The 18,527-nt window shown below is 41.6% G+C and overlaps 1 protein-coding gene across 2 annotated transcripts in view; it reads right to left on the bottom strand.

The window, feature by feature from the left end:
* MDGA1 (MAM domain containing glycosylphosphatidylinositol anchor 1) overlaps positions 1-18,527 on the bottom strand; it is a 387,001-nt gene that overhangs the window by 195,311 nt on the left and 173,163 nt on the right. For both annotated transcript variants that reach the window (XM_089529603.1, XM_089529604.1), the window contains exon 5: positions 12,867-12,999. In XM_089529603.1, coding sequence (XP_089385729.1) covers positions 12,867-12,999 — 133 coding nt within the window. The remainder of the gene's footprint in view (positions 1-12,866; positions 13,000-18,527) is intronic.

Raw genomic sequence — 18,527 nt, 5'->3', positions numbered from 1 at the left:
CACTTTTCTATGTTTTTAATTGTATTGTTTTTAAAAGAGTGGGATATAAATAAATAAATAAATGATAGCAACACTTTATTTATTTATTGCATTTATGTAACACATCTCAGCCTGCCCGAGGGAGCACACAATGGATAAAAACATTTAAAACAAGAGACAGCTAATTTAAAAAGACAAACCAAACCAAAATACTCTAAAAATATTTTGAAACCAGTAAAAACAACCAGCACAGTATCATCGTTTCTGGGTTAGAAAATGGAAACATTCTTTACTGCAATCCGTCAAAAGATTTCCTTGATCAGTTTGCAGAGCAAAAGGCTGCCATCACCCTTGCAACTGTAGGATTCCAGGCTAATAATGCCTCCTAGACTCCCTTTAGCTTCATTGCTCAAGGATGGGACTATACTTTCTGGGAAATAGTACCTCTAGGTTTAGCTGAGTAGGGATGTACCCAATAGCAAAATTCACCCAAGCTAGGCAGGGAAATGAATGTCAGTCACACTAGATGAGAGGGAAGCATTTAAGCTCCTAAACACTATTCCAATTCAAATCAAAATCTGAACCAGAGAAGAATTTCCTCTCCCATTCCTATCTCCAGAAGCATTTCTCAACAACACCTCTCCTAGCTACACTCTCCTGACTTCCCTTCACTTTTAACAGGTATGCCAAAGTGAAGTCGAAGGCTTTCATGGCCGGCATCCATGGTTTTTTGTGGGTTTTTCAGGCTATGTAGCCATGTTCTATAATATCCAGCCACAGATGCTGGTGAAACATCAGGAAGAAAATCTTCTAGAACATGGCCATATAGCCCCCAAAACCCACAAAAAACCAGGTATGCCAAAACTTGCCACATAGGCACAGCCCTCTCTTCCATGATATTCCAGCATACTGATTAGCAGTGTACTAAAGGAGACTGGAGCCACCATGGAGTAGTATTTTGAGGGTTGGACTACAATTTTGGAGACCAAGATTCAATTTCCAGCTCGGCCATAAAACCCACTGGGTGACCTTGGGACACATGCTCTCAACCTCAGGGGAAGGCAATGGCAATCCTCCTCTGACTAATCTTGCCAAGAAAACCCCATGGTAAGTTCATTTTAGGGTCGCCATATGTTTAAATTAGTTGAAGGCACAGAACAACAAAAGGAGGTGGGTGGACAATAGAGTCACAGAAACATAGAATTGGAAGAGATCACAAAGGCCATCCAGCCCAACATCGTTCTGCCATGCAGGAATACACAATCAAAGCACTCCCAACACATGGCCATTCAGTTTCTGTTTAAAAACCTCTGAAGATTCCACCATCCTCCAAGGTAGTGTGTTCCATGGAGATGTAATTCTCATGTGTAGTACTGCAACTACATCAGCTCCTGGGAGAATTGTTCAGCAGTTCAGAGAGATGGAGAGTGAGGTGGGGGGACACATTAGTTTCTTGGTAGCATGCATCTGCTATTGGCCAGTTCTACATGGGCCTTTGCCACGCCACCAGTACGTCCTAGGGGTTGACCGAGGCGCCTTGCGGTGTCATAACCGAGCCGCAAAAAGAACCCGCATTTTGCGAGTTCTTTTTGCTGCACCAGGGAATTGCGTTGTTTGTCTGTTGCAGTTCCCTGGCACAGCAAACACAGGTGCCAGCAGAGCGCCCTTTTTGGGAGCTCTATAAAGTTCCATTGGTTCTCTACTTATGCCTATTAAAAAGATAAATGAGAACAGATTTCAAGGTGATGGGGCTGGACAGAGGCACTTCTGTAGATACCAAAAAGCAATTTTGACCCCTTTTGAACCACACAGTTATAGAACTATGATTCCACTTTAATATCCATGGTTCTATCATATGGAATTTAGGGAGATTTAGAGTTTAGGGAGGAGTATTTAGCCCAGGGAGAGCCAGCGTGGCATAGTGATTTGAGTGCTGGACCACAACCCTGGAGACCAGGGTTCAATTTCCAGCTTGGCCATGAATCCCACTGGGTGGCCTTGGGCAAAGTCACACTCTCTCAGCCTCAGGGAATGGCAATAACAAACCTCCAATGAACAAATCTTCCCAAGAAAACCCCATGATAGGTTCGCCTTAGAGTCACCATAAGTCAGACATGATTTGAAGACACATGAAAACATATTTAACCTGGCAACTCCTCAAACTAAAAATTCCAGGATTAAGTGGGAGACAGCTATACTAGTTAATATGGTATCAAACTGCTTTAATTGTGTGGGGTAGAAGGGGCTTTTGTTAACTCCTATGAAGACTTGGGAAAATGATCTGAATTCTCCTATTTGTGATTGGGGTGGTGGTGAGAAGATTGGATGGTTAACAGGTCAATCTGAAACATGCCTCAGCGAACTCACTCATACCTGCCATTTAGTAGAGTCTCATTATAGCATGCACGTAACCCAACAGAAGATCAGTTTTTAAATTAGTGCTTGAATATGAAGCAAGAATAGGTCACTGTCATTTTTCCAGGATGTTGCCTCTGTCAAATAAAGCAGGGCTGAGAGAATCTTGTAGATTGCAACTCACAGCAACTCTCAGACAGTGGTAGATTGCAAGTCTGAGCAGCCCTCACCAGGATAGCCCATGATGAAGGATGCTGAGAGCTGAAGTGCAATGCCATCTGGTCAGATCCTATAGACCTTCATAAAGCTACTTTTTGAACCACAATTTCCAGTGGCCAGGAGTTGTTATAAAAAGGTGTTCTTCAAAACTCTAAGCATTGTGCCTTCCCCAAGTGGGCACTATTCAAACGTTGATATACAGCTCCCATCACACCTAGCCAGCAGTGCCCATGCTGGTTGCAGATGATGAGAAATGCAATCAAATGCATCTAGAAAAAGTCCAAGTGGGAAAAGGTGGCACAGTTGGGCCACTGTATTGGTAGACTAGCTATCCACAGATGAGAACAACCATGGCTCATCATGCACCATATAATTAAATGGTGGTGCATGTTTGGTTCGATTCTGAACAGACATAGGCTGCATACAAACATGATGCCAATCTAAATTCACCTTAATAAATTGAAAAGAAATCATTTTTCTTCTTACAAGAAAAGAGATTCCACCTAACCATTAGGAAGAACTTGATCATAAAGGTTGTCAGACAGAGGAACAGATTGCCTTATAGGGTGGTGGAGTAGCTTTCTTTTGGAGATCTTTGAACAGAGGTTGGATGACTATCTTTTGGGTTTGTTTTAGCTGTGTATTCCTGCATGGCAAAGGTCTGGAATAGATAGCTCTTGTGATTCCTTCCAACTTAAGATTCTAAGCATGAGCAACCTTAAGCTTTCAGGCTTCGTGCTGCTGCCACCCCTTTGTTATTTTTCATTGTAAGGGCAGAGGGAATCAGATGTTTCCAGCCACATTTTGTGGCAAAATGGCCCTTTTTAAATCCATATATTTCATTTGGCTTCTCAAAGCAGACGTGTAGTATCAAAAGCTCTCTCCTTGTGGACTTGGCTGTCTTGCTAGCTCAGATCCTAGCAATGAAAGAGCAGGCTTCTTTTTAGCTTGTCTATATCCTCCTTTTCCACTGCTTCCCAGCAACTGGTGTTAACCTCTCAGGACCATCTATTTGCCCTGTGTACATACCAAATACTCATCTCTAACCTCATTCATAAATCCCGGAGCCTTCCTTTTTATGTAAGGAGTCATGGTATGAATGGGCAGCTCCTCTGCTTTAGAATGCTTAATCGTGACCCTTCTGATTAATTGCTTTTCTTTCCCACATCCCTAGACACAGATCCAAAAGACTTTTCTCTGTGTTTTTTGTCTAATCTCTCAAAGGCCCTTTAAGACTTCTTGCAAGGCCATCATAGATGCCAAACAGAGCTCAGAAAAGCAATAGTCATTGGTACAAAAACTGAGAGCATGTTTTAAGTAACAGCCCGTAATAATGCAAAATAAGATGCTGTTACATATTCATAAAGCTTGATTTAATGACATCATTATATCTGCCATCTCCTCTCCTTGGACCCTGTGTTAATGAGCTGCTCTGGGTTTGCCTTGAATGTCTGAGTTACAGCTTCTGCAAATAAAAAGTGGGAGGGTGTTCTCTTCTCTCCATAAAGGGGCACCAATGTACATATTTTACAGCCACCGTTGTTTTAACACATCCAAAGTGACTGTCCTACTTGGATGCTTCACAGAGCAGTGTTCCCCGTTTGCTGGTCAATTTTGCAGGCAACTGCAAGTGAACCACTTCTCTCAATTTCTTTTCAGCCACAAATCTACTTAGTAAATTTCTGAATGTAATTATTTTTCATTTACTAGAAGCCACTCAGGCAACATTTTGTTATTAATAGCACAGAGTTTGGACTACAACTCCTGGACTAGTGACAGGGGATTCTGGGAACTACAGTTGAAACAAACAACTTTTCTGAGCTCTGGGACTGCACACAAATCAAACAAATTGAACAGCTTTCTGAAAGTATGGGGAGGCCACTAGCTCACACTGTCTATTAAGAACATACTCTACGATGACTGGAACATTATTTGGCTGGTGAAATGAATGTTTCTCTTCAGATCTAACAAGGTATGGCATTCTAAACTGGACACTCCCTTTTTTCATTGTGAATCATGAATATTCATAAGTGTTATATTGGGAGCTGTCTTGAGTCCCATAAATAAGTACAGATCTCTCCTGCTTTCTATTGAACCTTTTGCTCTCTGTTTTCCCAGGTTCAATAAAGAAATGCCTTTCCACCTTTGGAATGTACAGATATGTGAAGTCTGTCTCTGTGGACTTTTCCTGTCCCACATCCGTATCTAGAACATGCCTGGTTCCATCCACTGACCCAGCCTCCATTTAGAGGGCAAACTCTGTCCCTCTTTTTGTCTATTTTCTCCCCCAATATGTATACTTGGATTCATCTTTAAAACTGTATGTACTGCTTGAATGCATCCCTATCACCACCATGACTGATTAAAATCTACTTTAAAAGCCACTTTAGAGCCCATTTGGAATGATATGAATCGAATAAATAATTTACAGTTTTGCACACAGTGGAAATGTGCAGTTTTTGTGCATGCTTTTCAAACATACTTTTGTTTGGATGTGCCTGGAGCCACCTGTCAAGGTGAGGACTAAGGTGAGGCACCAACTGTATCTGTCCTCTGGACAGACCAGGAAGCATGGACCAAAATTTGTTTGTCAGACCTTAGTCTGAAATCAGATTCCTCACACATCATTAGCTACAGGTGACCTCCATTTCTGAAGACCAGCATGGAAGAGGATACAGTTTATTGCTGCAGTGTGAAGCCATCATCTTTTGCCCTTGAGCAGGCTCAAAAGTACTATTTTTCTTGACATAATGGGCCTCGCTATGAAAAGGGGAAAAGTCTCTGAAGCTCTGTACAAAAAGTACAATTCAGAATTATGCTTTTTTATTTAATGTCAGCTTTGCAGCCTTAATAGCTAAAATCCTGCTGAGCAACAACATTTTATTTTATTTTTCTCGGTAATGTTGGAAAATGTGACCTGATGGGACTGGCGCTGCCTTGGGGCAGCTTGTTTATATGTATGACTGGAAGGAAAGGAACCTGTAAAACTGCCACCTGCTCCTTGTAAAAGTGCCAGCAGCACCTCTCCAGGCAACTGAGCTCTGGCTAGATGACACAACATCCAGGCTGAGCTTGGGTGCCCACCTATAGTCACATCCTTCCCCTCCCCACCCCACAGCTAGTGGATGGAGGCTAACAATATGCAGGCATTGTTATGCAGGAGATGAATCTCATTTATTTGTAACCTGTGGCGATTCCTTTTGTTCTCAGCTCAGAAAACTTGCTGGCAAAGTCAGCTATGGAAAGGGGGAGACCAATAAAAACAAAGAGTCGCTTTCAATTCCCTTTGAAGTCCAATTTGCTGCAGTACAACTGCAGGAGAAATCTCTGCCTATGATGCTTAACTTCTCTGAAATCATGAGCCAGGGAGGGAGGGAAGCAACATCTCCTGCTGTCCTTTGAGGCTGTAGCAATGCCCTGGACAGTAGCTGACTGCATTAGTGGCTAACTCTGTATGTGTTTGTGTGTGTGGTGTGTGTGTATGACTTCAAGTTGCCTGTTGACCTATTGCAACCCTATGAATTTAATTGAGTTTTCTTAGCCAAGGAATATTCAGAGGTGGTTTTGCCAGTTCCTTCCTCTGAAAAATAGCCTAAAGCATCTGGTATTTGTTGGTGGTCTCCCATCTAAGTACTAACCAGGGCTGACCCTGCTTGGCTTCCAGGATATGACAGTACCTGGAATAACAGAAGACTGAGGAAGGACTAAGTGTCTTAAGGAGTCTGACACATTCCTGAACAGACACTCTTATTTGGTTTTACAGGCAGGAGATTTTAAAGGTGCCAAAAGTGAGTCACCTCACAATTCAATGTTAATAGATGAGATTGTGATTTTAATGGTTTAATCTCTGGTAGTTCTTGGACTGATCATCCAGAAGAAATTGTAGAGGAGCCTTCTTCCTGGTCATGGTTTTAGTGAAGGCAGGGGGGATGTGTGGTCATCCAGAGTGTGTTGGGTGATCAACATCCCTCAGACCAACATATGGAAGGCTGCATATTCCTCACCTCTTCTTTGGTGCTTATAAGTACAGAACAGATGTTGATAGATATTTCTTACATAGTTAACTGGTATGAATAAGAGGCTTTACTTTACTTTAGAGCAAGATATTCTATATTGCAATGTCTATCCAAGCATAGTTTTATAACTTCTTAGTTATGAACTGTTCTTAGAGTCAGGAAAATTCTTCCAATGCTCCATGTCTAGATTTGCCAAGAAGCTGCTAGTTCACAGTTCAGTCTCTCAGCCATTACAAGGAACAGCCCCAGACACTGGCAAGTAAAGAGAGACATGCAGAGGTGCACTGCAGAAATAATCCGTGTTGACACTTTTACTATCATGGCTCAGTACTATGGAATTCTGGGAATTGTAGTTTGTTGTGGCACCAGAGTTCTTTGACAGAGAAGGCTAAATGTCACACAAAATTACAATTTCCAGAATTCCATAGCACTGAGCCATGGCAGTTAAAGTGGTATCAACATGGATTATTTCTGCAGTGCAGATGCATCTTGTGGGAACAGAATACTGGACTAGAAAAGTGTTTGGTCTAATCTGTCATGTTTATTCCTAACAATAATAATGCAGATGCCTAAGGCAAAGCAGCAAATAGCATCCCACACCAAAACAGCATCCAAAACAGATTATTTTGGCACATATGGGGGGGGGGGGATCCTTCAAGTGTCTCTCCCCATCTCCAGAAGTTTTTTTAAAAAGTAAATAACAAATTAATTGACAATTTTCTGCCGTTTCATGACATCTAAAATCTGCTGCCAAGGCAGCCATCTCATTCTACCTTAACAGTAGAACTGGCCCTGGCTACATTTTTTTTTTTTTTTGCTGTTTTTAATGCTTATTTTAAAAATCTTTTTCTACACCAACATATCCTCCCCCATCTTTGTAGTTTCCCTCTTATGAATCCTTATCAAATTTTGTTATTGTTGTTTTGCAAGAAAGATCAAAACTAAACATGGCACCTAAGTTCCAACTACTGCTTTGCCCAGAAGTACTTCTGTCTTGGGTAGGATGTTTTTTAAATACACTGGCATTGGCCTTTTTATACCTACAAATACAACACTGTCTTGTTAACATGTTCAGTTTGTTATCCTGCATTGCTCCTAAAGCCTTCTGCCATTTATCCTAAAGCCTCACACCAGCCATTTATTCCCCAAGGGCTACAGTTCACTGTTGAAGCACATGTGCTGCATGTACAAGGCTCTCAATTCCAGTCTACTCATCATGACAACATTTCAGAATTCATGGGAGAGGGGAATGATTCCCTATGGTTCATAGGCCAAGTCTTCATTCTGCATTAAAACTGAGAAGAAGAAAAATACCACCAGTGTGTTTTAAGAGAATCCATGATTAATATTTTTTAATACAGAAGAATTATATAATGTTTAAAATGAACTGAAATTCTTTTCTTGCTTTGTTTCTTCCAAAGCAAAGGGATTTGCATCTTTGGGATACCAATCTCTCCACCCATCCATCTGTCAGACACCCCTTCTTAAAGGTGTCAAAACTTGCATATGAGTGTCTGCAGAATTCAAGCAGTTTAATACCACTTTAACTGCCATGACTCTATCCTCCAGAATCTCAAGGTTTGTAGTTTGGTGAGGCACCAGAGTTCTCTGACAGACCAGGTTGAATACCTCACCAAACTACAAATCCCAGGATTCTGTAAAACACAGTCATGGCAGTTAAAGTGATGTCATACTGCTTTAATTCTGCTGTATGCAACTCCTAAGATCACAGCCGAAACATTTGTTGAAATCTTCTCTATCTCCAACACATGCATAATAACAGAAGAAACTTTAGGTTTTAAGAGTAAAAAGAGCAGATATGTGGGAATGTTAAATTTCACACAGTGTATCTCCCTGTAGCTTTCCACCCCGATCTGACACCTTCTTTCAGATGATCTCACTTCTGGTATTGGAGAGGAAAATGACATCTTGGGATAAACTGCTGGATAGTGAGCTGGAAGCTAGGAAATGATTTAGGGTACACATGCTAAATTGTACAAGATTCAAGATTTGTCTCTTAAAAAGAGACAAAACACCCTCCTTTACAGAACAGAGTAACACATTTAGCCACCCAGAACAGTCAGCAATGGGGTAGGTATTCCATTGGAAAATATGATTTCTTATTGTGGATAGGGATTAAAACTTGTGGATGGTGGATTAAAACATAAAAAAGAGACTTTCTTTTCAGATGGGAGTCTTATTTTCAAGTAATTTGTCTTTGGGGAGGATTCCTGAAATGCTATTTAGCTTAAGAACAAGGAACACACTCCCCAGATAGCTTATTTTAAAGGGCATTGTTACTATTTGCTGCTGTGCCAAATTCACTGGCAGAGGCCTTGTTCAGGCTTCCAGAACAGACAGTAGCACATGTGTATCCTGTCAGCTACATTCGGTCCACAGGTGTTTTAAATGAAAACATAGCTGATTTGGCCCTGTTGAGGCTGCCAGAACAGACAGTGACATGTGTGTATCCTGTGGGCTATGTTCTGTCCATCGGTGTTTTATATGAAAACACAGCTGATTTTGAGGAAGCATCTGCCCTATACAGATATATTCACTTTTGATTTAAGATACATATGTCCCCATATGGAGAACCAGGTTAACAATACCTAAGGATACAGATGTTTAGGAATTCTGATATGAATTGATATGATAAGCACTTCCTGGCTTCACAAATGAATTGAAATTTAGCCATTTGCAGGATTTCTGGTTCAAAAAGTTATTAAAGTTATCAGAATATGTTTTTTAAAAAGTATTTTTAGATTAAATGTGTTCAGAGATTAGTATTTTGATAGAAAATACTTTTCAACATGCCCTCTTTAACTCTCCACCCAGATCAACAGGTACCAGTTGATTTACCTGGCAGTAATTCTGAATTACAACTTTGGCTCAGAATTCACTTTCTGAAGTGATCCTATGCATACAAACATGTGGAAGTTTTAACTGTAATCAGTTTTTCATATAACATTTTCATAGACTGGGTTCACCTAGATATTTGAAATCCTTCTCATTAATGTGTCATTTCCCTGCTATAGCTTTATTTCATGGGGTCAAAATTTTGATGAATGGGATTCATATCCTGTGAGTAAACTGGATGAGACTTTAATTTCAATCTGTTTCTGAGAATAATTAACCTCAACTCACAAATATCTTGATTTTCAAGATGAAAGAAACTGATATATTTTCTAGGGGGTCATTCCCACTTGTAGTTTGAAGCCAATCCTGATTCGTTCTCGCTGCCTTTTGGAATTGGATTCCAAAAGGACCCTCGTTCATACTATGAAGTGGTTTTTTTCTTACCCCTATTAAATTGCTTTATTTTGTGACTTGGTTGTAGTTTCCACTAGCTGTCCCATTTCAGAAGACATGTCAATCATTATGATGTAAGCAGCCCGGACCTACAGGCCTGGGGGGCAGGGGTGAAATGGAGGGCTTGTCCTGGAGAAGGAGGACCTAGGTCTGGAGGTGGGTTTCCCTTGACATCCCTGCCTCCCTTCCTCTGTGGTTTACCAGTGGGTTTCCTCCCTGCATTTCCAGGGCATTTCTCTAGTTTCTAATGTGTGTGTGTGTGTGTGTGTGTGTGTGTGTGTGTGTGTGTGTGTGTGTAAAAGGCAGTATTTACTATCTGAAGCAGACACAGAGGAGGCAGGTCTGAGGAGGGGGCCATGCTTGTGGTGGGGAAGAAGGAGAAGCAGGAGGTGGGGAGTGAAGGAGGCTCCCCTGAAGGAGGGATGCTTTGGCAGGAAGGCAGTGGCAGAGAAGAGCTACTGGAGGATCCCAGGGGCCAAGAGTCCCTCCCTCTCTTCTGCTGAACCTGGCTAAGAGACAGAGGGTGGCCATGGACCCCTTGTCTCTCTCCCTGCTTCGGCGTTGGGGAGCCCCCTCCTGGGCCCAGCCCTGGGGGCGCTGTCAGGGCTGGGGCATTCTTCCCTTCCTCTCCCACTCCCCCTCCAGTTAGGGAGCACAGCCTCCGCCAAGCCCAACAAACCCATCTCCCATAGCCTCGGTGCTGGCTTGGATGGCAAAGCAAGGAAGGAGAGCCCCTTGGCAGGCGGAGGGGGACTGAAGAGGCACAAGGGCAGCACGGCCATGAAGGCAGCTGGGGAACAGTGAGGAGGGCACCCTCAGGATTGGACAATCTCTCAACACCTGCCGGCCAGGCTCCTCCATGCCTCTCCCTCCTCCTTTTCGAGGGTGCCTGTCTTGCCCAGCCTGGAGGACGACTTGAAAGAGGATGAGCCAGAGCCCCTGGGACGTGAACCTGTAATTGATGATCCTGAGGCTGGCCCTAGCTCTGCTGGAGCAGAATCTGTGGCCCCTCCAGAGGTTCAGCAGTCAAGTCTACCTGGGGCCGAAGCTGTGGACCGAGGAGGATCTGGGAAGTGTGCCTACCTTCAGGGAGCGTCGAGCCGAAAGAGGGCCTTTGAAGATCACAGAGGCTTTATCAGAAGCGCATTTGTGACCAGACACACCTGAAGGCCTGCTGTTTGCCTATTTAGGCAGCTGGAGCATGCCTTTGCCAGTGGTTATTTGCCTTTTCCATAGGAAAGACTTTGTCTCTGGCTCCTTGGAACAAATCTTTGTTTCCTAGATTGCTGACTATCTTGATTGTCCGGAAACCTTGACCTTGAACTGCCTTATCGACCTGCCTATCTGATATCTTAAATCTTGGACCATCTGACAACTCTTTTGGTAATCCTTCTACTGATACTGCTTTGAATCTCCAAGACTGTGTTGCTTGCACTGACTCTGCTATCTGGGGGTTTGTTTGTTTAAGAACTAGCTGGCTTATCAGCCATTTGGTTGCTTTCCTGGACAGTGCCAATCAGCTGACTGGCTGAAGCACCATGTTTGGGTCCAGCAGCCATGGCAGCAGAGCTCCCCCACATGCAGCCACTTGGCCAGGCATGATTTTGGGCTGCTGCTGTGTCCCTCGCCCAGAACACTTGTCCATGGAGGCGCCGGGGAACTAGGAAGAGAGGAAGGCAAGGGATGGGGGGGGGGGGGTCAGTGAGGAAGAACAAGAGGAGGAGGAGAAGAGGGAGACAAGTAAGGGTGAAGGTCCTGGGGAAAAGGAAGAGGAGGAGGAGGAGAGGAAGGCAAGGCAAGGCAAAATGGTGTGCCATTTGGGTTTTTTTTTTTTTTTTTTAAATAAATTGGTCGCAACTTCGATAGACTGATTTGGCAATTACTTGTCTTTGCAAGTAATTGCCAAATCAAACTATCAATTTATCGATTAACTTTTTTAAAAAATCAAAAAGGCAGCACAGGTGTGTGTGACATCTTTCACCCCTTCTGCCATTCATCCTTTCCAGAAAGAATCGATTCCGATCTGTAGTTCCTACTTGCTGAATACTCTTTGGAATCGATTCTTCACAAAAGAAGCACTTTGAAAGTAATGTCAGGAAAAATCGAGGGTTTTTGGGGTTTTTTTTGTTTGTTTGTTTTGTTTTTGCATTTGCTGTGCTTTATCACCACTGAAATCGATCAAATAAGGGTTGGGATCAATTTCAAGTGGGAACTAGGGTCATATAGCTCGAATACTGATTTGGTCAAAATTGCAGTGGGAATGACCCCTAGGCCAAGTGTTTTGAATACAGAGGTCTGGGACAGATGAGCCAAAAATGGCATGTTGCCACTGATACTAGGGTTCTGGAGCGCCAGCATCCACACGCTCTGGAACCCTAGCACATAACGGTGGAGGCATCATGGCGGCCTCCCATCCATACAGGGGCTGCCATGATGCCGCCCCCGTACAGTAACCAGATGTCGCTGGCAGGAGGTGGCATCATGGCAACGCCCCTTCCTGCTTCTAGTGTTGCAAAAAAGAAGCTGCTCTAGGTGGGGTTTTTTTACAGCGTGTCTGTGCTGCAGCATAGGGATGCTGCAGCACAGACCCGGGGCTTACAGGGGTGGCACGGAGCCTCCTGTCTGTACTGCCCCTAAGTCTGTGTTTAAATCCTACATGTTTGTGTTAAATTTTGAATTATAGTTGTTCATCTTTTTTCCCAACAGACCTCCCATTTTTCATACACATATAGTACATAGGTATAACATATTCCTCATTATGATGGGAAGAGCTATACCTACTGAATTTGAGTGGCAAATTTGTTTTTGCTCATTTCTGAAGAATTTGTCAAAATTCTCAGACTATATATTTTGGAGAAAGAACCTAAAGTTCAAACCTTCCCCCCAACAAAACACCAAATGTGGGAGTAAGCAAAGCTAACTTATATTCACTCTCCTTAGTGACATATATTTCTTAATGACATTATCTGCTAAAATTGCTTGACATACCTGTTGTGTTGGTAAGCTCAAAGGTGACGGATTTATCAGGAATGCCACACACATTTCTAACAGACACCTGACATGTGTAACTGGCATAGTCTTGGGGTCGCAGATTTTTCAACTTGAGGACTTTGGTTTCTCCCTGGATTATTTGAAAAGAAACAGACAAAAGTGGTAGTGGCTACAAGTCATTAAAATGACCTCAACATTTTTTTATTCAAAGCCTTTTACTACTGGCTAGCATATCCTGCAGCACTGGTCAATTTCATCCTTGCAGTCACAGTAATTTGTATGCCTCAGGTTGCCACAAGACATTCTGCTGCACGAGGCAAAGGATAAAACATCACACACATACACACACACACACACACACACACACACAGATTCATTCCAAATGCTGCCAATGGGACAGTGTCCATCATCACACTGAAGGTCAGAAACCCAGGTTAGAGTATATGGGACAGACCCTGGACCCCAGTATCTGCTAACTGAGACAGCTGTTTCACTCTGCCTACTAGTGCAACCAGCCTAAGATTAGATGGGAATGTATTGTATGAATCACAGTAGAGTACATATCCATGGATTTCTTGTCCATATATTGAAAATATTTTTAAAAAAATATATAAATTCTAAAAAGCTAACTTTTATTTTGACATTTTATATAAGGGGTACCATTTTACTACACCATTGCATTTAATGGGACTTAAGGATCCATGAATTTTGGTGTCCACAGGAGGTGGGGGCACTCCTGGAAGCAAACTCCAGTGGGTATCAAGGGCCCACTGTATATCCGAAATACAGAACGATAGCAGTTCTTGCAAAAACTAAGAATCCAAAAGAATGGCCTCCAATCTTGGGAATTATTACAATCCTGTATTCTGGTTTGTGCATGTAGTTTTCAGCTCCCATGGCATTTTCCCATGTTACCATGAACCTAAAATAGCTGCATAAAACAAGTCTAACTGCAAAAGGAAAAAGCTATCAAAGGAACACAGAAAGTTTCTAGCCAGCCAGCTTCTTAAATGTTTTTCGCTTATAACTGCTGTCAAGAAATTACAGTGTGTGTTTTTTTACTCAAAGACTATAGTAGAAAGTTGTGCTATGCTGAGGATGCATGTAGCCTAGCAAGTAATCAGGGAGGAAATGAAGTGACACTTAGTTATCTGCAATATTAATGGCAGGAGCTTGGTGTCATCAAGGACATGAAAACTTGTTACCAAGCCTATGTTAATTCATAAAAATATATAAAAGAAACCTGTAGCACTTTTGAGATTGAGAGAAGGAATTTTCTAGCATAAACTTTCATGGACTCCAGTCCATCAGATACATCAAGCCTCCCAGCTTCAGGATGAAACTGATTATCTAGATCCTTTTCAATCTGGCTTCAGACCTGGCTATGGGACGGAGACAGTTTTGACCGCCTTGGTGGATGACCTATGCAGGGAACTGGACACGGGTAGTATCTCTCAGTGTCTTTCAATACCATTGATCATAATATCCTTCTCTGTCACCTCTCTGGGACAGGACTTGGGGGCACTGTTATCCAGTAGTTCCAGTCTTTCTTGGAGGGGCAAACTCAGCTGAAGCTAAGAGACCAAGCAGGCCAGAAAAGTAGGAATGGTGGTTTTCCTCATCATAACCTTAACCTAGTAACCTATGGTGAGATTCCAAACTGTCTTGCTGTTCATATTTTTGACAATATCATAATTCTACAATTTACCCACCATACAAACAGGAGAACCCCAAAAATAATAACACTCAGTTGTATGTATTGAAAAAAATTCTGAAGAGATTCAAAAACTCTTCTCTTATTGCACAGTTAGACTTACCTCTATGTAAACAAAATACACCCCTAATAGAATGGTGTCAAAAATAAAACTGATGCCATTATTCTTATCTCAAGAAGTAATCAAGTGCAATTACGTATTTAAATAAAGACAGAGCATGAGGAATCAGGCAGGCAATTCTCAAGCACAGGGTGAGCAACCTCCAGAGTTCTGGGCTCTATCTCTTCTGAGACCTCAGAGTGCTATTTCTAACCACCCCCAAATTTCTGCCCCCATCATATGGCTAGTTCTACCCTTTGGGGAACATTATTAGTATGACTGCTCCCTTAGGAGCATTTTGCAACATCTTTGCCTTCTGCTGCAACCATATTTAGGCTCACAGAGGCTTTTTTGCAGAACTAAAAGTGGCTGGATGGTCATTTCTAGTCCCGAAGAAAGCTCCCTCCTGTGCTTGAAAAAGGTCAGCCTCCCTACAAAATCACAGCCAAATGGATAATCACATCTTCTAGCAATTAGCTAGTTTTGAGCCAAACAAATAAACAAAACCCAACTAGGGAGGGTTGCTGGGGGAAGCAGTTTTGCAGTCACGCGAAACGTGCAGTTTTCATTTTGTCTACCACTAACTTAGAGTTCATCAGCCCCAGACAAAAGGTGGTGGCAGTTTTTTTCTTAGTCCTCAGTGGCTTTCTATTCTTTTTCTCTTTCCCCCCTCCCATTGTGGTCAGTGCACATTGCAGTCAGTAGTAAGAATGTGTATGTGTAAAGAACCAGCTTTGTCTCTTGCTTGTCTAGCACTGACACACAGATAAGCATCCATACACACACACACACAAACATGCCAAGCCAGTTTTGTTCTCTTTCTCTCTCTCTCTTACTTTTTAAACATCATTTAGCTCCCTTCTCCCCCGGCTGCCCAAGGATGAAGGCAAGCTGTATTGCTCAGGCCCAACTGAACAGAATTCTGTTTGCCTACAAAATCAATTATTTTATCAAAGACTGTTTGTCATAATGGTTTCTTTAAACACAACAACAAAACAAGGCTGGTAACTAGTATTTCTTCCATTGTTCTTAGCATCCTTTAAAAAAGGTTTTACTAAATACTCTGATATATTTCTTACATAGAAATCTAAACAACAGGCCCACATCTTCTTTACAAAAAGAGGGAAGGAAGGAGGGAGATGCTACTACTTACTTTTCTAGGCCAAATCAGTTTTGTGTATGCTTTCTAATGTGATAGTAATTCTAGTATTGCCCTGCTAATTCTTTGAAAACCTTTGAATGAATATTATTAGGCCCTATTTAGGATTCTTTTCCTGCACTCTTGGATTAGCACAACTTTTCATATTTTTCCTTGAAAGATTGAATCAAAACATGAATTATTTAGCTTTTAAAAAAATCCTCTTTCATATTTTCCTTCTAGGACCTGGAACAGTAAAGCCAATGTGTCCCTTGTCTTCTGTTTTGTTTTTAGTATGCTTGTAAAATCCCTTGTTTTTAATATAATTAACAAAACTAACATTCTGCCTTTACACTTCTCATTCTATCACAGCATAGTTGCATTGAAGTGATAAAGATTTATTTAGTAATCTCTACTTTGGTCCACTGTGTATAAATTTTCATTTTGTTTTTTGAATAATTAGAAATGCCCCTCTGGGGTCCGCCTGGCTTATAATGATCCATTCATTCCCACCCTCCACTGCCCCATAGCTATGTTTTTTCTGTAACCTAGCAGTCTTGTTGACCTCTTTTTATATTAAGCAGATCTTATCATGGGGCTTTACCAAGTAACTTTTCAGGGCTGTCATGCCAAGTTAGGCATGCTACATTTAGATATGTCGATATTTTCATTCAAGATCAGAAGCTTGGAGAACTTTCCCAGTGTTCCATGTAAGCCTGTGCTTGTTTTTTTTTATAGCTTGAAGTAAATTGGTTTAAAAGGAAATCTCTCATGAAACCTATCAAGTGCAAAGACTCCCATATTATAAATTCATATGAGTGGGCTATGGAGTTTGGAACATGGTATTTGCACATCAACATGTGGTGGAACGTGTATCATCTGAGCTGGATGAGCAAGATAAATACATAGAAGACTAATACCCCTGTGGAAAAACACCTCCCTGGAGAATGGTTGCTATGCTGCATGAACAAAGACATTTACAATCCGCCTGTCAAGTGGTGATTTATGCATGCTCTGTATGCATCCAATTTATTGATCAGTGAAGACTGGGTAAATGTGTAGAAACCCAGACTGTAAATCAGTTTACAAAGCCTCCACTATTAAGTCTATAGTTCGTTTACTGTTGCAGCAACTGTCAAAATCTTGTTTTAAAGATCAGTGCATGTACCACAACATTGAGGAAGCAGAAGGCATGCAGATGAGTGTAACAAGGTGCACCCAAACTCTTCTGTCTCATCTTAGTTACAGAATCATACAACCTGACAAAGGGTCAATATCAGTTCTTCTCATGATAATTATTTCTTCAAAGGCTGTCACTCAGATCCTGAAAGAAACCAGTTAAAAATACCCTGTGTCTTATAACTGGTTTATTTTCAGTAAAATATAACTGTTCCATTACACCTGTAACTTAGGCCACACACGGGTGGTGAAATACCGCCCCTCTTTGCTGCACAGATGAACAGTCAAAAAGGAGCCGCTCTAAGTGGCTCCTTTTTTGCACCATCATAAGGGCTGCAATGCAGCCCTATGATGCCGCTTCTGCTGACAGGCATCTGTATGCAGCGCCACAGCTGTGGCGCCCGCTGTTTTGCTAGGCGCGCACACCTGTAATGTCACTAGGGCTGGGCACATCTGGGCGCCCAGCCCTATTGAGCCCTAATATCGCCGCACTATGCCCATCTGTACAAGGCCCTTATTAGGAATACAACTAAGTTGTAATGTTACTGGAATAGAGTGGATCCTCTACATTTGCTGGGGTCAGGGGTGCAGGATCCTCACAAAAGTGAAAAAAGTGCAAAAGTGCAAAAAAAATTGAACAAGATGCAAAAGTATATATATGTATGGAAAGAATATGAAATCTGTTTTGTTCTGTAAAATCTCAAAAATATTAAATAAAAAAGTAACAAAATGGTAAGCATTTTAGTTACTTTAGAAACAGGAAAGTATGTCAAAGTATGACATAAGCCAAAGAGAAATAGAAGATGGTGAGGTAATGGTGATGGGAGATATAACTTTAGAGGAATATTAATGTATAGCTAATGTGAAAGCAGTAAAAAATGAATAGAAAAGGGGAGGGGGGATGAGGGTTAAGAATATAAAATTAAGAGTGTATATTTGATGGAATATTGTACCCTCTTTTAATTTTGTAAATATTCAATAAGGATCATTAAAAAAAAGAAACAGGAAAGTAAAGAATTATTTTATAATTATAAATATAGTAAAAAACTATGTGAGATGGCCTTGGAACTATAATACAGTATTAAATAATTACCTTTAAAAATTATTTCCCCAAACCTTGCCTGTATCCTTCTTTTACTGCTTCAATATATTTTGTTCAAGTACATACATACTACCAAATGTCTGAAGAGCCCTCTTGGTTAGTTACTTGAACCCTCACAATTTGTGAGTGAGAGTCACTGAGACAGCTGTCTTATTTACTCATTTATGCATTACATTTATATCCCGCCTGGTCTTCCTCCTATTTTTATCCTCACAACAACCCTGGCCCATGATAGTAACTTGCCAAACATCACTTAGTGAGCTTCATGGCTCACTGGAGATTAGAACTGGGTCTCTCTAGTCCTAGTCTAACCAGCACACCACATAACCCACACCCATTCTTACTCCAGACAAACAAGTCCTCCTGATAGTGAAAAGGGATGAGAACCAAGGCAACATATAATGAAACTTGGTGGTTTCCATACC

The sequence above is a fragment of the Sceloporus occidentalis genome, unplaced genomic scaffold, assembly GCF_023333645.1.
Source record: "Sceloporus occidentalis isolate IW3139 unplaced genomic scaffold, rSceOcc1.0.p SCAF_6, whole genome shotgun sequence".
Lineage (NCBI taxonomy): Eukaryota > Metazoa > Chordata > Lepidosauria > Squamata > Phrynosomatidae > Sceloporus > Sceloporus occidentalis.
This window is presented reverse-complemented; position numbering and strand designations above follow the sequence as displayed.